Source organism: Pangasianodon hypophthalmus, chromosome 15 (genome assembly GCF_027358585.1).
Source record: "Pangasianodon hypophthalmus isolate fPanHyp1 chromosome 15, fPanHyp1.pri, whole genome shotgun sequence".
In the NCBI taxonomy this organism is placed as follows: Eukaryota; Metazoa; Chordata; class Actinopteri; order Siluriformes; family Pangasiidae; genus Pangasianodon; species Pangasianodon hypophthalmus.
In genome coordinates, this window is record NC_069724.1 from 11,283,180 (window position 1) to 11,298,716 (window position 15,537).

Below are 15,537 nucleotides of genomic sequence, written 5' to 3' on the forward strand. Positions count from 1 at the left end.
AGGAATTCCCAGTAAAGTGGCTGGTGAGTGTCTATTGGAATGTATTAGTCCTGGTTATTCTACCTAAACATGATTGGTCTTGTTTAGTGTTTGAGCTACATAGTCAATGTAGTGATTGATTTATCTGGCAGGAATTAAGATTTTTTTTAACGAGGTGATGCAGCTTCTAGGAACTAGTTCAAGTCCTTAGTGCTACATTTATTGCATGGGAGTGACCAAGAGAACTTCAGCAATCTATTGTACATGAAGTCATTCTGTTGATGTATACACACCCTCTCCTCTGTAGGATTGTAACATTTGTACTTTGACTGCATTGTGACAAGTTTTCTGTGTGTTTAGTCATGCCCCTTTAAAATTTCCACTTTTTTCTTGATATCATGTGATCAGACTCAGTTCTGTTGGCTTGTTGCTTGAACTGCATTCTCACATATACATTAAATATAGCATCACTTCAGAAATAAGCAATTAAATATAATAAATGTGAATGTAAATGTACAGGATCTACCACATTACCCAGCTTATTCCTATCCACTGTTTTACACCAGTTGAGAAATTCCTAGTAGACTTTATTTATAATATATAATGTATTTCCTGTTATACTGAGTGAATGTGGAAAAAATCTGAAATAGAAAAAAAATGAGACACAAACCACGTACACACAACAAAAGCACTTGAAACTCAGCACATTTCAGTATGGTGTTTATTGAGCATATGCTGAAATGCATTACGATGACTAAAGACATGGGATTGCAAACCGTAGCACCTCATTAATGTGTAAGAAGTATATTTCAAGTTCAGTCTATGCATACAAGAATGTATGTGCACATCATTGGGTTTTTATTGTCATTTGCACTCATCACGTAAACATAATAGACAACAGTAAAAAGCATGTTTAAGGCTAGGGAGTTTCTTAATTGCTTTATGTACTGTGTGAATATGATCATGGGCTTGCTTGTATCATCCTGTGTTCAAGACTGTATTTTGTGATTGTTGTTTGGCTCAGTCAGTGTGTCCTCACGCTTTTGTATTAGTAAGGCTACTTTGTTGTAACACAGATTTTTTTGTCACACTCAAATAGTCCTCAAGAGAAACAGCATTCGACAGCACATATATTTCTGCCACTCTCTCAGCATACATTCTTAAGCTGTGCAAATCTGATTTGCTGTCATACATACGGATTTTTCTACCCCGAAGAGTAGGGGAGCATGCTCCCCCCTGAGCTGGCATGCAGACGCGCCCACCCCAAGTGCCCTGCCCACCCCCCATGCCCACCCCCAGGTATTGCAGACAGAAAGGAAGACATTCGAGACCCTGATACCTACACAGCATCTGCAGCAAATCTGATTTAAAGCTGTCACTCAACATGCATTTAAAATTTTTAGCTCGCCGCATCGTATGGCTTCTCTCTATGCATATTTTTTTGTTTTTGTTAAATCGTGTTAAATTTTCAGAGTGGTTAATGTAATTAGATACACTGTTATCTAGCTTTATGGTTTCTTTGTAAAGTTAGCTTGGGTTGGTGCGCTAGCGTCTTCTTCGACTCCTCTTCGCAGTTTAAGTGCTTCTCTACTCGTTTTCTGTGATCTCCTTTACGGTGTGGGTGGAGACTTTCTCCAGTTACTTGGTGGCCGCCATTTTCTCCTCGACTGTCTCATCTACTGCTTTCACTGTTTCAGTGACTGTGACAGACTTGGTGACGTGCTTGGCTCCGTCTTCGCCAGTGGTGATGGTCTCCACTGTTTTGGTGATGACCACCTTCTGGCTAGGGTCATCCTTGGTAGGGCTTTCATCCACTCCATTTGAGATCACATCTTTCTTCTCTGGCTCTTTCTTCTCTGTCTCCTTTTTGTCTTTATCTGCCTTTTCAGTGTCTTCTTTCTTGTCTGCCTTCTTCTCTTCAGACTTTTCGTCCTTGCTGGGTTTTTCATCTGTTTCAGGTTTTGTTTCTTCTTTCTTCAGTGGCTCATCTGTGGCTGTTTCCTTCTTGGGGCTCTCAATTTTTGGAGATTCAGGTTTTGGAGTTTCTTTCTTGGCTTCCTCTGCTTTTGGGGCCTGTGGGCTCTCACTCTTTGGAGAAGTAGCTTTTGGGCTCTCACTCTTTGGAGAAGAAGCTTTTGGGCTCTCACTCTTTGGAGAAGAAGCTTTTGGGCTCTCACTCTTTGGTGATAAAGCCTTTGGAGATTCAGGCTTTGGAGATGGAGCCTTTGGTGATTCCGCTTTAGGAGACTCAGCCTTGTCAGTCTTGGTTTCCTTATCATCTTTTTCTTTTTTGTCCTCTTTCTCAGCCTCATCCTTTTTCTCTGATTCTTTCTCCTCAGTTTCTGCTGCTTTTTCATCAGATTCTTCCTTTCCTTCCTGTTCTTCTCCAGCACCTTCTTCTTCAGCCTTTTCCTTCTCTGGTGAGGCCTTTGACTCAGGTGCCTTGGTGCTCAACACGGTTTCCTCGACTTCTGCTTCCTCCTCACCTTCTCCTTCCTCACCTTCCTCTGCAGCTTCTCCCTTTTCTTCTTCCTTTTCTTCCTCACCTTCTTCTTCTTCCTTTCCTTCCTCTTCACCTTCTTCCTTATCACCTTCTTTAGTCTCAGCTTCCTCAGCCTCATCAGCGGGAGCACTGGCGCTCACTTTGGCCTGGGTGGCAGCGACAACCTCTTCCTCTTCTCCCTCTTTCTCCTCAGCCTCCTCTTCAGCTTCCTCCTCTCCTTTTTCTTCCTCACCCTCATCTTCTTTCTTTTCAGACAGTTCTGCTGCCATCTCTGCCAAGGCCTCTTCCATCTCCAATTTCTCGTCTTCCACTCGAGTCTCCTCAATGATCTCTTCCACAAACTTGTGCTGGACCCTCAGTTTTGGGGGTTCTGCTTTGACCTTGGGGCCTTTGGTGACAGTCTGGCGGTAAGGGTATGTGCTGAAGTGGGTTTCCTCTCCTTCAAGTAGTTTCCTATGTGAATAGATCAGGGGCCAAGATATATTTAGCACTTAAACTTAAACGTAGGTGGCAAATCAAATCAAAAGTAAGAAGACATATCAAACTTGACATAAAGCATTATTATTACTATTAATGTTAAATGTTATTGCTTTGTATTCCAATGCTCCCCAGTTAAGTCTTCAAAGGCCTATCCAAGTTCCAAATTTTTCCTCAAACCAATTACTAAAATGCCTATGAAAGATGGAATTGTGAGTAACCTTGCTCCCCCCTTGCTATTCCTGTTGTAACACAACTGACATAACTTGTTATTTCATTTTAAAGGAATCAGTTCTTCTCCCAGGTGATCTCTAGGGGAAATATTTTACATTCCATAGTTTGAGAGGACACACCGCAACACAACTGGATCTTTGGGTACATTTGAAAAGAAAAATTAGTCTGACGATTTGTTCTCTGTTGTTCCTTATCTTATTCCTTCTGTGGGTGTAAACACATGTCTCACATGTCTGTTGTGTGTCTGTTAAAAATTTAATGTTCAACCCAGCATATTAATCATTTGTGGGTCTCTGCTTTATCAGATATAATTTGCATTTGTATAGATTTCTGTTTACTTTATTCACGACTGTTGATTGTTTTATTAAAGAACTATGAGTATTTTGTAATCCTGTATTTTTTATGCAAATTTTGAGATTTTGGACTCAAAATGAAAATATAAAACACTATAATAATAATAATAATAATAATAATAATAATGTGAAATACAATAAAATACAATGTTAGAGCAGGGACTTTCTGACTAGACTTTTACCTGTATGCTGCAATCTCTATATCTAGGGCCATTTTGACATTCAGCAGGTCTTGGTATTCACGCAGATGTCTTGCCATCTCCCATTTCGTGCTCTTCAGCTCGTTATCCAGCTGGTGGATGGTTTCCTAGTGGGTGCAAACACATGCAGAGTTGCCTAAGGTTACTGCATAAATACATAAAGCAGTAAACAAGCATATTATTAGTCATGAAGCTACAAGTCAATTCCCATCCGGATTCTTTTCATGCCAACCTAATGTATGCATGAATGAATCCAGCTCACTGCAGTACCTCTGTGCTGCAGAAACATAATATTCTACCCTAGCAAAAAAAAAAAAAAAACGCCCTTTTAGTCAACGCCTTTCTTTCTTGGTTGCACACAGTGAAATGACTGCGCTGTTTTAGAAAGAGGGGATTTGAGGCGACAGGAAAATCCGCATTCTGGTTAAGCCAGGGAAACAGCAGGGACTGCAGAGGAGTTTACATACTCTCTCTCTCTCTCTCTCTCTCTCTCTCTCTCAACCTTTACACCATGACACAGCATCTCTGCTGCAGTGGACTCGCCTATGCAACTGCAGCCAATTTTGCAACGTATTTGATTTTTTGTTCTTATTTTGTTGATTACTGTAATGGCAATGTGCATATATTAATTATAATAATAATAATTAAGAATGCATGTTTCATTTACGTTGAGCCTTGTTCCAGCCCAAAGTCACGATCTGCATTTTTATTTTTCTGCACAAGGCTAAAAATGAATGGAAAGGTGTATTATACGTGTAACGCATGTAATAATAATAATAATAGCCTAATTATTAGAATAATAGGCTAGTCAAATGAAAGCTGTTTGATTTAAGTAAAGCCTTTTTCAAAACTCGAATCGCATTACCAAAAAGTTCAGTAAAACTATGCTATTAAATGTTAGTCTTTTAAGTAAGACTTTCTGAGCATACTCAGAAACTCGTGGAATATCGTGTAGTCCTTTTTCTGGTCTCATTAATAGGAAAGCTTCTCTATTTTTGCTAATTATCGATCATTTTTTTAATAATAGGTTAGTTATTCTATCATTGTTTATCGCTGTAATTGTAGGTGAGTGGTGTTTACCTGAAGACTGGCCAGATCGGAGTTGTGTCGTTCCTCGATGTCGCTCAGTTGCCTCTCCAGCGACTCTTTGGTCCCGCGGGCCGCCTCGAGCTCCACGGTTTTGGCCTGCAGCTGGCGCCGGTAGTCTGAGATCTCGTCCCGGGCGGACTTGATGGCGTCCTTGTTCTGCTCCGCGGCCTCCGTCAGTTTGGCGTAGCGGCACATGAACCAGTCTTCGACCTGCTGCAGGTTGCGGTTGGAGTGACCCTCGAGCTGGGCGCGGATCTCCTTCAGGGCGTCGGTGATGTCCGCCTTCTGCCACTCCCTCTTCTCGGCGGAAACGACATGAGATGCCTGGAGCTGTGCGAGCAGCTCGCCGACCTCTTCCTCGTGGTCGCCGCGGACGAATGAGATCTCGTCCTGGAGGGCCTGGATCTTCTTCTCGAGTTCTGCTTTGGCCAGGGTGGCGTCTCCGGCTTCCTTCTTCAGAGTGCGGGTCATGGCTTCGGTGTCGGAGCGCACACGGGCTTCGTCTTCCAGACGCTCGCGCAGGCGCTGGATGTCGTCCTGCAGGCGCTCGGCATCAAGATGCAGGCGAGCCTTGTCGCTGTGCAGCTGCTCGATAGCGGCGCGGAGCTCCTGCAGCTCCCGTTCGTTCTCCTCGCCCAGCTGTGTGCGGGAAACCTGCTTCCGCCGCAGCGCGTTGATCTCTGTCTCGATCTGCTTGTTCTGCTCCTCCAGGAAGTGCACCTTGTCGATGTACACTGCGAAGCGGTCGTTCAGACCCTGCAGCTGCTCTTTCTCGTTGAGTGCAGAAGACGGCGTGGTCAGGTCCATGCCCAGGTCCATGCTCTCCGCGTTCATCGTCCTCTTGTAGGCTACGGATGAGATCGGGGTGGCCCGGGACCATGTCTGCGAGCGGAAGCCGCTGGAGACCGAGCCACCGCTGCTGCGGCTGTAGCTCGTCCTAGTGTCCATCACTCTCCGGAAGGGACTTCCGAGAACGTCTACCGAGTAGCTCATCCGGACAGGTGCAGTGGAGACCGTGTTCAGATGAATGGGGGAAGTGTGAGGTGGAGGCGTGCGCCTGTATGTGTGGTGTGTGTGGCTTTCACAGCGCCCTAGAGCTTGTGCGAGTCCTTTATATACTGCAGGAGTGCAGGATTATTTCGACTGGACCATTGATCCCACCTAGTGGGAGGGTCTTTTTGGACACTGTAGTTATCAGTGGTTTAGCATCCCGGCTGAAAAGAGGACGTGGGACAAGGTTGTGTGTGTGAGAGTGGGTAAGGGTGGGCTCTCAGTGCTTGCCCTGAATTTCCCATGCATTGCAGCAGTCTGATATTATCATATGTGACTTACTTTATTAAACAGTATAGTACATTGTTAACAGTTATATACACACACCAAACTTACATTAAATATATAGTCAAATCACTTTCATTTCTGTAACCATTTTATATTGTTTTATTGGATGTTTTAACACTGCTGTTATTATAATTATCTATCTATCTATCTATCTATCTATCTATCTATCTATCTATCATTATTATTATTATTTTTATTTATTTATTTATTTATTTATAAAGTGATTGGCTGCATTGCAAATGTGGATTCTCTCTCATTGTGTTTTCCTGAAATAAATCCTTATGCATAGCCCCTTCTTTAAAATTTTTTTAAAAAACTGTCTATCTTCAGTTTTCTTGCTAATTTTTTAAACTGTATTTACTATATATATATATATATATATATATATATATATATATATATATATATATATATATATATATATATATATATATATATATATATATTGCTGTATTAACTGAAAAGCTGAAAACATCAATATTCAAATATATAATACACCTCCTTTTCCCAATTCTATTATTTCATATTTTTCCAGGTCTGGAGTTGAGTGACTTGATTTTTTCCAGATCTGCATTCATTATTGTTAAAAGTTTAAAGGGAATTAAATTGAAAACTTAGAAGGCGATGCCAGTGAAGCAGGCAGTCACGACATTATCAGAACCTTGGACAGAGACTAAACATGCAATATGTTCACTAAGCACCAAGGACAGCAGTCTTCATTGTGTCTGTGGTGAACACTTCTATCCTGTAATGATCTTGCAAATAATTGTTACAAGCAGTGACTTCTGTTAAAAAAAAAAAAAAAAAAGAAAAAAAAAAAAGAAAAAAGAAAAAAGAAAAATGTTTTGCCCATGAGGCCTTGCTGATATGGACCACAAATCTTTATTCTTTTAATTTAATCATCTTAAATAAACATGCTATTAGGTTTGTTAAAGCAAAAAAAGTTGTTCTTTCTTTCTTTCTTTCTTCACTTTTGCTTGATACTGGGCTGATGAGTATGTAGAATTGATTAAAGAGGCAATAACTTCTGTCTAAATGGCTTACAAGGTTCACATTATTTTAGCCAAAGAGCCATTTTCTCCAATGTGTTATTGCATTAACTTTTATTAGTGTGCACAGGTTCGGGGGGACAAGAAGATCCATAGTACAGGGGGTAATAATTTTCTGCAGATGGAACTCTAAGCAGACTTATGAATGACTTTTCTGGCTCCAGGAGGAAAATGCACCGTGCTCATCAGCTTTCATATATCAGACACAGGAGCTGTGGCCAGCATTAAGTGCTAAATCAAATTGACATGAATAGTCATTTACATACTTTCTGTTTCAGCTGAGCGCCAAGGTGCTGGGTTTGATACAGAGCTCCGGTTACTTTCTGTGTTCTCCCTATACATCTGTGTGTGTTTCCTTCTGGTGTCCTCCCACCTCCTACGGACATGTCTGTAGATGAGGTGGCTATTATGTACTTTTATTTCATTTATGTAGTGAGTTTGAGTATATTGTCCTGCACATGATTTTTTTTTTTTTTTAGGAGGGGCAGGTCATGCCAATGCTTAGACTAATAATGCTAATCACAGAAAACAGATCTGGAACCTTTATGACATTTCAGCAGATTCAGGGGTGCTATAAAAAGAAATGAGGTGCTCATTTGCATATTTCAAAGGCCAATATTTCAATAACAATATAACAAATGATATATTTTGCAGCCCTAATTCATGCTGAACCAACATGAACCTATTTCTTCTAAGATGTTTCATTCACGACTTTAGTCTCGAAGTCTTCAATCCATCTGTAATATTGATTTTTTTATTCCTTGTGCTGCAGTGTGATGTCACTGCAAACTCATTGACCACACCTGCTGCAGATAATGCAACCATGCAATGTGCTATCTCCTGATTCAAGTGCAGATTGTAATTTTGCAAATGTGTTATGCATTATATCAGAGCAGCAGGAGGTGCCGATTAATCACGTACCATTGAGGGAAAAGCTTTGTGCAATGTTAGTGCCGTTCTTTGTTAGAAAAAGGCAATGTTTTTGTCCTGAATGGGGTGACTTTGTCATATCTGGTATGTTTTTTCCCATAATTGTCTGATGCTGTGCTTCTTGTTTGCGTCTGTGAGTGAATGCAGAGCAACAGTAGCACCCCTGGTGATGCTGCATGTCTTCGTGTTGGCTGTGCACGCCCTCGCTGCCCTGGGTGAAGGAGATCTCCTTCAAATGTGTAAATCAGCCAGGCCCAAGCCAAGCTCAAGGTGCTTTTGTGGTAGAGCTGGGTTTTTTAAAATTCAGCACAGGTTCGTCCAGACGCCGCAGAGCACACAGAGTCATTTTAGGCAGCACTGCAGCAGTAGCATGAGAGACAGATGCAGCCCAGGTCCAATAATGGGTGCTTGTCACATTAGTCATTGCCATCGTGTTTTTAGAGCGGTGGACATATGGGCGCAGAATGAGCAAGTGCTTAAAAGCCCTCTGATTTATTGCTGTGATGTGCAATACAGATTCATTACAGAGGATCTGGAGACACAGGCAGGGAACATAAAAGAGATATAACACTGATTAAACTAAGCTGAATCTCATAATGAATCTGAATATGGCAGCTGTGCAATGCAGCAAATCGTGCAGGTACAGGTCAAGAGCATTCCAGTGACTTTCTTGGTATTTAGGTGTGTCACTGCATGGGACCATCAGAGCTGTCCTGTGTCCAGCTAGCATGTGACAAGTCATTTCTGGGTGTGTAGCGACCATTGCTGTCATTGATTGTGGGTGTTGCCTATCCAGCAGATTAGCAGAGTATCAAAGCAAGCTAACTGTACTAGCTCTATACACTCACCAGAGGCATCAACAATCTCTGCTACTTTATTGCCAAGCTTTATTTTTCTTCATAATGTCACTATACACATTTAATGAGAGGTTGTATATGAGAGGATAAGACGAAACCATGGTTATACGTTTTTCTTCCATTTGCAAGCATCAAACAGTAAATAACTAACTGCAGGTAGGAACTAATTTGTGAGTGGGGAACTGAAGAAACGTTAGACCACACGCACCATAGGATAGGTCAGAAAAATCATTTGAGCCAGTCATTTTAATGCTCCATACCTAATCTGCATAAAATTGAGAAAATCCTACTTCAAATATTGCTTGTCACTGGCACTGAAATTGTGGCTCTGTGTCAACAAAACTTGATGTACCAAAAATGTCTTGGTTGATTGCCTATTTGCTACTTTTTGGCTGAGCTGTTTCTTTGCATTCTCTATATGGAAGATCTGATGGTTGCAACATAAGAGTCCTGGCACTGTCATCACATGATCACATATTGTAGCTTAATATGAAGCACAGCAGCTGATGATTCAAGCCCCAGGATGGTATTTTCACCCCTCAGGGTGCTCTCTAGCCCTCCCTTTTAAACAGCGTGCAGTGATGCAGTGACTCAGCAGATATGAGGGGGCGTAAGGTAATATGCTTCACTGCTGGGAAGCACAATGCAAAAAAACTGCTATCATCTCAGAGAAGCTTTTTAATCTCAGAGTGGCCAAAATCCACTGAACTCCATGCACTCACTCATGATGAATGTCTTTCTCTGACAGTCATGTTTTATTCATTTAGGGAGGAAAAGAAGGAGACAAAGTGTGTGTGTCTGTGTGTGTGTGTGTGTGTGTGTTAGAGAGAAAGAAAATCACTGGAGGTTTGCAGGGGTGCAATTTAAAGGAACAGTTCCGTCAAAAATGACTTTTCCTCTATACCTGCATTGTAGTTGATATATAAGTATATAGGTTTTGCTTCTTTATTTATGCACTGGAGTTATGAGGTTAACATGATTAATAAATTAGGGCAGTTCATAACGTCTTATAACATTTTTTCTGACAGCAAACATGTCTTGGCCACAGTCGATGCACAATGTTAATGAGCTTCCTAACCTGAAGTGGCATATGATCGATCACTGAACTGAAGAGCTAAATTGTTCTTCAAATCTCCACACACACACTTTGTCTTTATCCTTGAATGTCCTGGACACGCCTGTGTCAGACAGGCAGGTCTTATTTTGAGCCTGGAGTTTGGTTAAATAGAGGTGATTGGACAGAGGGATGCTAAAGGACAGACGGCCTGTGCCTGAGGAGACACGGGGAGGAAAGTGGCCCGACGGGCCATAAATATCCTGAAACAACAGCTGCAGTCCCCCCTCCCCCTGTGTCTCAGTCTCATTCTTCCTCTGTCTCTCAGTCTTTCTCCCTCTCTCTCTCTGTCTCTCTCTCTGTCTCATTCTTTCTTTCTCTCTTTTTTCTGTCATCTAGCTCTGTCACATTAGATGTATTACGTATAACGTAAATACTTATTGTTATTTAAAAAATATTTTGTGATTGTAATCAGTGTGCACTGTAATAATCAGCAATGATTCATGTGTAATGATTGATTGATTGATTGACTGATTGATTGATTGCATCCATGCATATATACCCAAGCATCCTGCAGCATCCTGTTTGCTTGTAATGTGATATATGTTATTATAATGTTTTCTGTTCAATGTATGCCTCGGAAGTAAGACACTAAGACAGGTCTGGGCAAAACTATACGATCATATGTCTGCATTGCCTTGATGTTTCTATAAACATGGGTTCTCTGCATTACTAAAGAGCTCTGAAAACCTGCAGTGAGGCTGCACAATATATTTATCCATATATCATTTATTAATCATTATAATCCTAATTGGTCCTAGCAATATTGATATCATATGAAGTTGCAATATTCAGTTAAATAGTATTTGTGTAGCACTTTTTTATAAAAGCATTGTCACAAAGCATCTTCACAGAAATCTGGATGTAGAATTAAATTTCTAACGAACAAACCAGAGATCAGAACCCACCCTCTTCTGGGTGACACAGATAATGGTATTATAAATCGCTACAATATACAAATAGAGAAAATATACAAATAGAGAAAAAAATAAATAAGCCCTACATGTGTCAAAGGGTTACAGACCTGTGACTTTGTGAACATTGGATTTTTGAGCCACTAGAAAACAAAATTCAGAGTATTTTACATTTCTATATCAATACACAGATCCAATAATAAAAGCTCAGGGTAAAATGTGCTGTGTGTCACTGTTTAATATTTTCTTTCAGAATGTATCATATAAGGTCTACTTCATCATTTTCTTTTTTATGTATTGAGTATTTTGTGTTCCTATTTGGACAAATTTTTTGATTTGTTTGACGATTTCCTTTCATGTCTACAATAAAAGTGTAAAGACCAGTTTAAAAAAAGCATTTATAATTATTATTTTACATACATACGTACTTTATTATTATGTACAGTATAATTTGGACATGCAGTTTACTGCAATTGTGTTCATCTTGTGTTAATAAGCTTATAAATTCAGTTAAATCAGGAGCACTAGTGAAAGTCAGAGTTGTGTTTATTAACCTGCTCACGTTCTGGGTGATGAGGCAGTGCTCAGTCTGCTCCTACAGATGATTGAAGACTCCAGCGTCTGATTGAGACTAAAAGTGCTATCTGTGTGTGTGTGTGTGTGTGTGTGTGTGTGAGAAAATGGTGGCTCAACCCATTTGAGACAGTGCCATTAGAGCCATTAAAATGAATAGCAATGAATTTTATTTATACAGCACTTCTTAAAACAGGCTTACAAAATGCTTTACAGAGTCATGAAACAATAATAAAGTAAAATATGAAGAAATAGAAACAATAAAACAATTGAATAGAGCATAGAGGTCGGCTTCTCTGCTGGACAGTGTAGCATGGCAATAAAGAGATGAGTGGATCAGGATACTGACCCCAGTTATTAGATGGTTATTAGATGGTTAACCCACATGGGAACAAATAACTTACAAGGTAAGAACATGTAATAAAGTGTTTAAAAAGTGTTTAAAACCTCAACAACAATATTGCTGTCGCTGATAAACTCGTACCTGCACCACACACACAACCATGTCAGTGTCACTGCCATATTGAGAATGAACCACCAGAAAAATGAGACATTTCTGCTGCAAAACTACTCACTCTTGTCAGTGAGTCAGATCACTGGGCTCAGCATACCAACAGTAGTTGACTCCTTTGCATTCCTATATAACGTGAGTGTGTCTGCTGTGTAAACAGTGTATCTTAATTGCCTACCTCTACAAAAAAAACGGCTCATGAATCTAAGTCGGCTCTTAACGTTCACCTAAAAGAGCCGGCTCAATGAGTCGACTCTTTTGCTGATTCATCTCACTGTTTTATCACATTAAATAATGAATCAGCAAAATTTCTGCTCAGGTTTGAAGCAGCAACAGGATACAAAAGACTGATAAAAGTCTTCTTCTCTTTGTTGAGAAGGTTATTAGTAAGCTGATAAATATTAATGAACACTGGGGAGCCTGCTTTATGAATATTAATGAAGGCGTTAGTTAAATATGTCATGAAAAAGAGGCTCTACAATGACTTTCAGGAATAATACAAAAATGGCTGAAAGTAACACAACATGGAGCCTTTAAATTGTTTATTATTCCATATAGATTATTTTAATAGCTTACAGGTGAATAGGATGCGACAGGTGAATAGGATCGTTTTTTGCCAGTTAATTGCTGATTTTCTTACAAGTATTTATTACATTAAAAGTTTTTCAAAAATTTGCATTTATTTATACAAATGAAGTTGACTAAATACATGTAAACTTGCATACTTAATAAAACCAACACTCCAGCCTTTTGAGGTTTTTTAAATATTTATTTCACTTTGAAGATGCCTTTAATAGAAGATCTTTTTTTATTGTTTGACCAAGAAAATACCATGCACTCTTATAAATAATTATATTATGACATTTTTCTGCAAAAAGGAGTGAATGTGTAAAATGTCATGAATGCAGTTCATAGAAATTGAGATTTTTGGTTCTGAATTAAAAAACAGATGAAAAAAAAGTATCATAATGCCACACACACACACACACACACACACACACACACACACATACATACACAGTATAATCAGAAAGCAAGCTTGTCAAGGATGACATGATGTTATTGTGAAGTGGGCGGAGCGTAAAGCCTTCTTCAGTTGTTTAATTTCAGATAAGGAGGTGGTTGTAAAAAAAAACCCCATAGTGTGTTTAGGAGAAGACATGTTAAAGATGCTTTTTTAAACAAAATGTAGCATATTATAGTGATGAGCGTCACAGTGGTTTTACTGTGGGCCCCGGGCACCGAGTGAGAGAGTGGCTCACACCCGGAGCTTTAGTGAGGAGGTGAGGGTGGAGACATGGTGATGTCATCTGCAATGTCTGGGTGGAAGCGAGGGATGGAGACAAGGGAGGGGTTGCCCAGGATCTGCAGTTTATCTGCAATGCATCAGCAGCTCTCTCTCTCTCTCTCTCTCTCTCTCTCTCTCTTATCTCTGCCTCTGTAATTTCTGAATCTGTACCTTGTGCAACAAATGCAAAACTTTATAAAACTACACTATCTTTTCATAGTATCTACACAGCAAAGCATATAAACATACTGATGATGCTGTCAATCTCAATTCATTTTTTTCTTTTTTTGTTTTTAATCTTATCTTTCCCCTTAGGTATTTTGATATGAAAAGCTGACTAGAAAAACCTTACGTATTATTAAAAAAAGCACTAAACTGCTATTAATATTAGCAAAAACAGCATATACTGTATATTATATAAAAACACCATATATTAAGAAAAATCACTAAACTGCTATTAATATTAGCAAAAACATCATATATATTATATACAAACACCACATATTAAAAAAAGAAAAACACCAAAATGCTTTCCTGAAAAGCTGCAGCAACATCATCTGGACAGCCAGAGTAAAAGGGAGGGGTACGGCACATTATTTATGACCTTGCATCCTGAGGTAACATCATCAGTGCGTGTGGGCTGTGTGGTCACATGGTTTAGCCGACCAATCGCAGCACGAGTCCTCTATCAGGTGAGAGTTCCATCACATCAGTAATGTCTGCGTCTACACAATATACCACACTGGGGACACAAATAACTTTAACCTCCATACAGTCAACGCTGATGATATGACACTCAGCAATAAAGGACACAACACACACCCTGACACACACCTACATATATTTACACATATATACTGATTTATGTTTGTTAACTTGCTGATTATTAGCTCCACCACAAAGACAAGTGAATATGACACAGAAAATGGTGCATGGTGCAGTTTCATGAATCGAATGACTCATCAGACAGTGTCAGCGTGAAGAAAGTGCATAAAGTTTTTTAAATGAGTAAAAATATAATATTTTTGCATTTTTCAAAGTAAATTTACCCAGCGCCCTTCTTTACTCTAAATTAGCCAAGTGGATTAGCTGAGTCATGTTTGGTATCTGATATTTCTTTATTTTTGAAATAGAGCTTTGATGCTAATGTAGCTATCAAGTAAGGGAAGCTCATAGCCTCAAGTTTAGCATTGTGCAGGCTTAACACCTAAACACCTATATATGAACAGCAGAAATGTCAGTAATAACAATACTAATAGCAGTGATCATAATGATAATGACAGTAAAAATACTGGGCATCATTTATCAATATCTTAGTAAAGTTGTCTGTGTAAATGTCTGTGTAAGCTAAACCAGATGAAAATTTTTTGTCAGATTTACAAAAGTTTCGGAAACGCTGAATTTCTTCATACTCGTGTGTATGCTGATCACTCAGAACGTGCAAAGTGTGTTCTCGACACAGCTTATTTGTGTGAAGTATATATATAATATATAAAAGTTCAAGCGCACAGACAGCTGGGAGCACGAAATGAACGATAAAGGTAAATGCTGAAACTCAGACGTGGACATTATAATGACTCACGTCCATGCCAATAAAAATTATGAATATACAATATTAATAATAATAAGGTAAATCAGTCGAATAGTATAAAATGACTTTTTTTTATAAAATTTTTTTTTTTCAGTGGTATTCTTAGTCCCTGACCTTGTGAACTAGCAAGACACTATGAAGCACTTCTGTAAGTCACTGTGGATAAGTGCTGTAAACATAATAAAGATAAGCAAATTTAACCTTGACAGTATATTCCATATATAAAAGTGCAGTAATCCATGCAAATTATATGATATTATATGATATGCAGCTGATCAAGTCTTCTTATGCATAAATTTACACACACTCAGGAGCAGGAGTAGAATACAAACGTTTTTCTGGATTTACAGGATTTTCATGAATACCAGATTTCTAGTGTAAATGCTCATATGGAGGATTTATGAATAAATTGTCAATATGAACAAATAAATAAAGCTTGATAAATGAGCCAATAACAGTAAAAACATTAACAGTAACAATAATGACAACAATAATAACTGAAGGAATGGGGTCAAGTCACCCCATGGCTTTCTCTCT

At 39.3% G+C, this 15,537-nt stretch overlaps 1 protein-coding gene across 1 annotated transcript; it reads right to left on the reverse strand.

Moving 5' to 3' along the window:
* Positions 1-686: 686 nt before the first annotated feature.
* On the reverse strand, positions 687-5,933 carry nefma (neurofilament medium chain a). Its single transcript, XM_026941153.3, has 3 exons — positions 4,827-5,933; positions 3,729-3,853; positions 687-2,935 (listed from the first exon to the last, which is right to left on the reverse strand). Exons 1-3 carry the CDS (start codon positions 5,826-5,828, stop codon positions 1,618-1,620), a joined length of 2,445 nt encoding a protein of 814 aa, XP_026796954.1. The 5' UTR covers positions 5,829-5,933; the 3' UTR covers positions 687-1,617.
* Positions 5,934-15,537: the final 9,604 nt, after the last annotated feature.

What these genes read in the sequence shown, in the direction of transcription:
- nefma (XM_026941153.3), bottom strand. Translation starts at nt 5,828, where the DNA reads ATGAGCTACTCGGTAGACGTTCTCGGAAGTCCCTTCCGGAGAGTGATG. An exon ending in CCGATCTGGCCAGTCTTCAG is followed by an intron (nt 3,854 to 4,826) that starts GTAAACACCACT and finishes TGCACCCACTAG; the next exon opens with GAAACCATCCACCAGCTGGA. An exon ending in ATAGAGATTGCAGCATACAG is followed by an intron (nt 2,936 to 3,728) that starts GTAAAAGTCTAG and finishes CTATTCACATAG; the next exon opens with GAAACTACTTGAAGGAGAGG.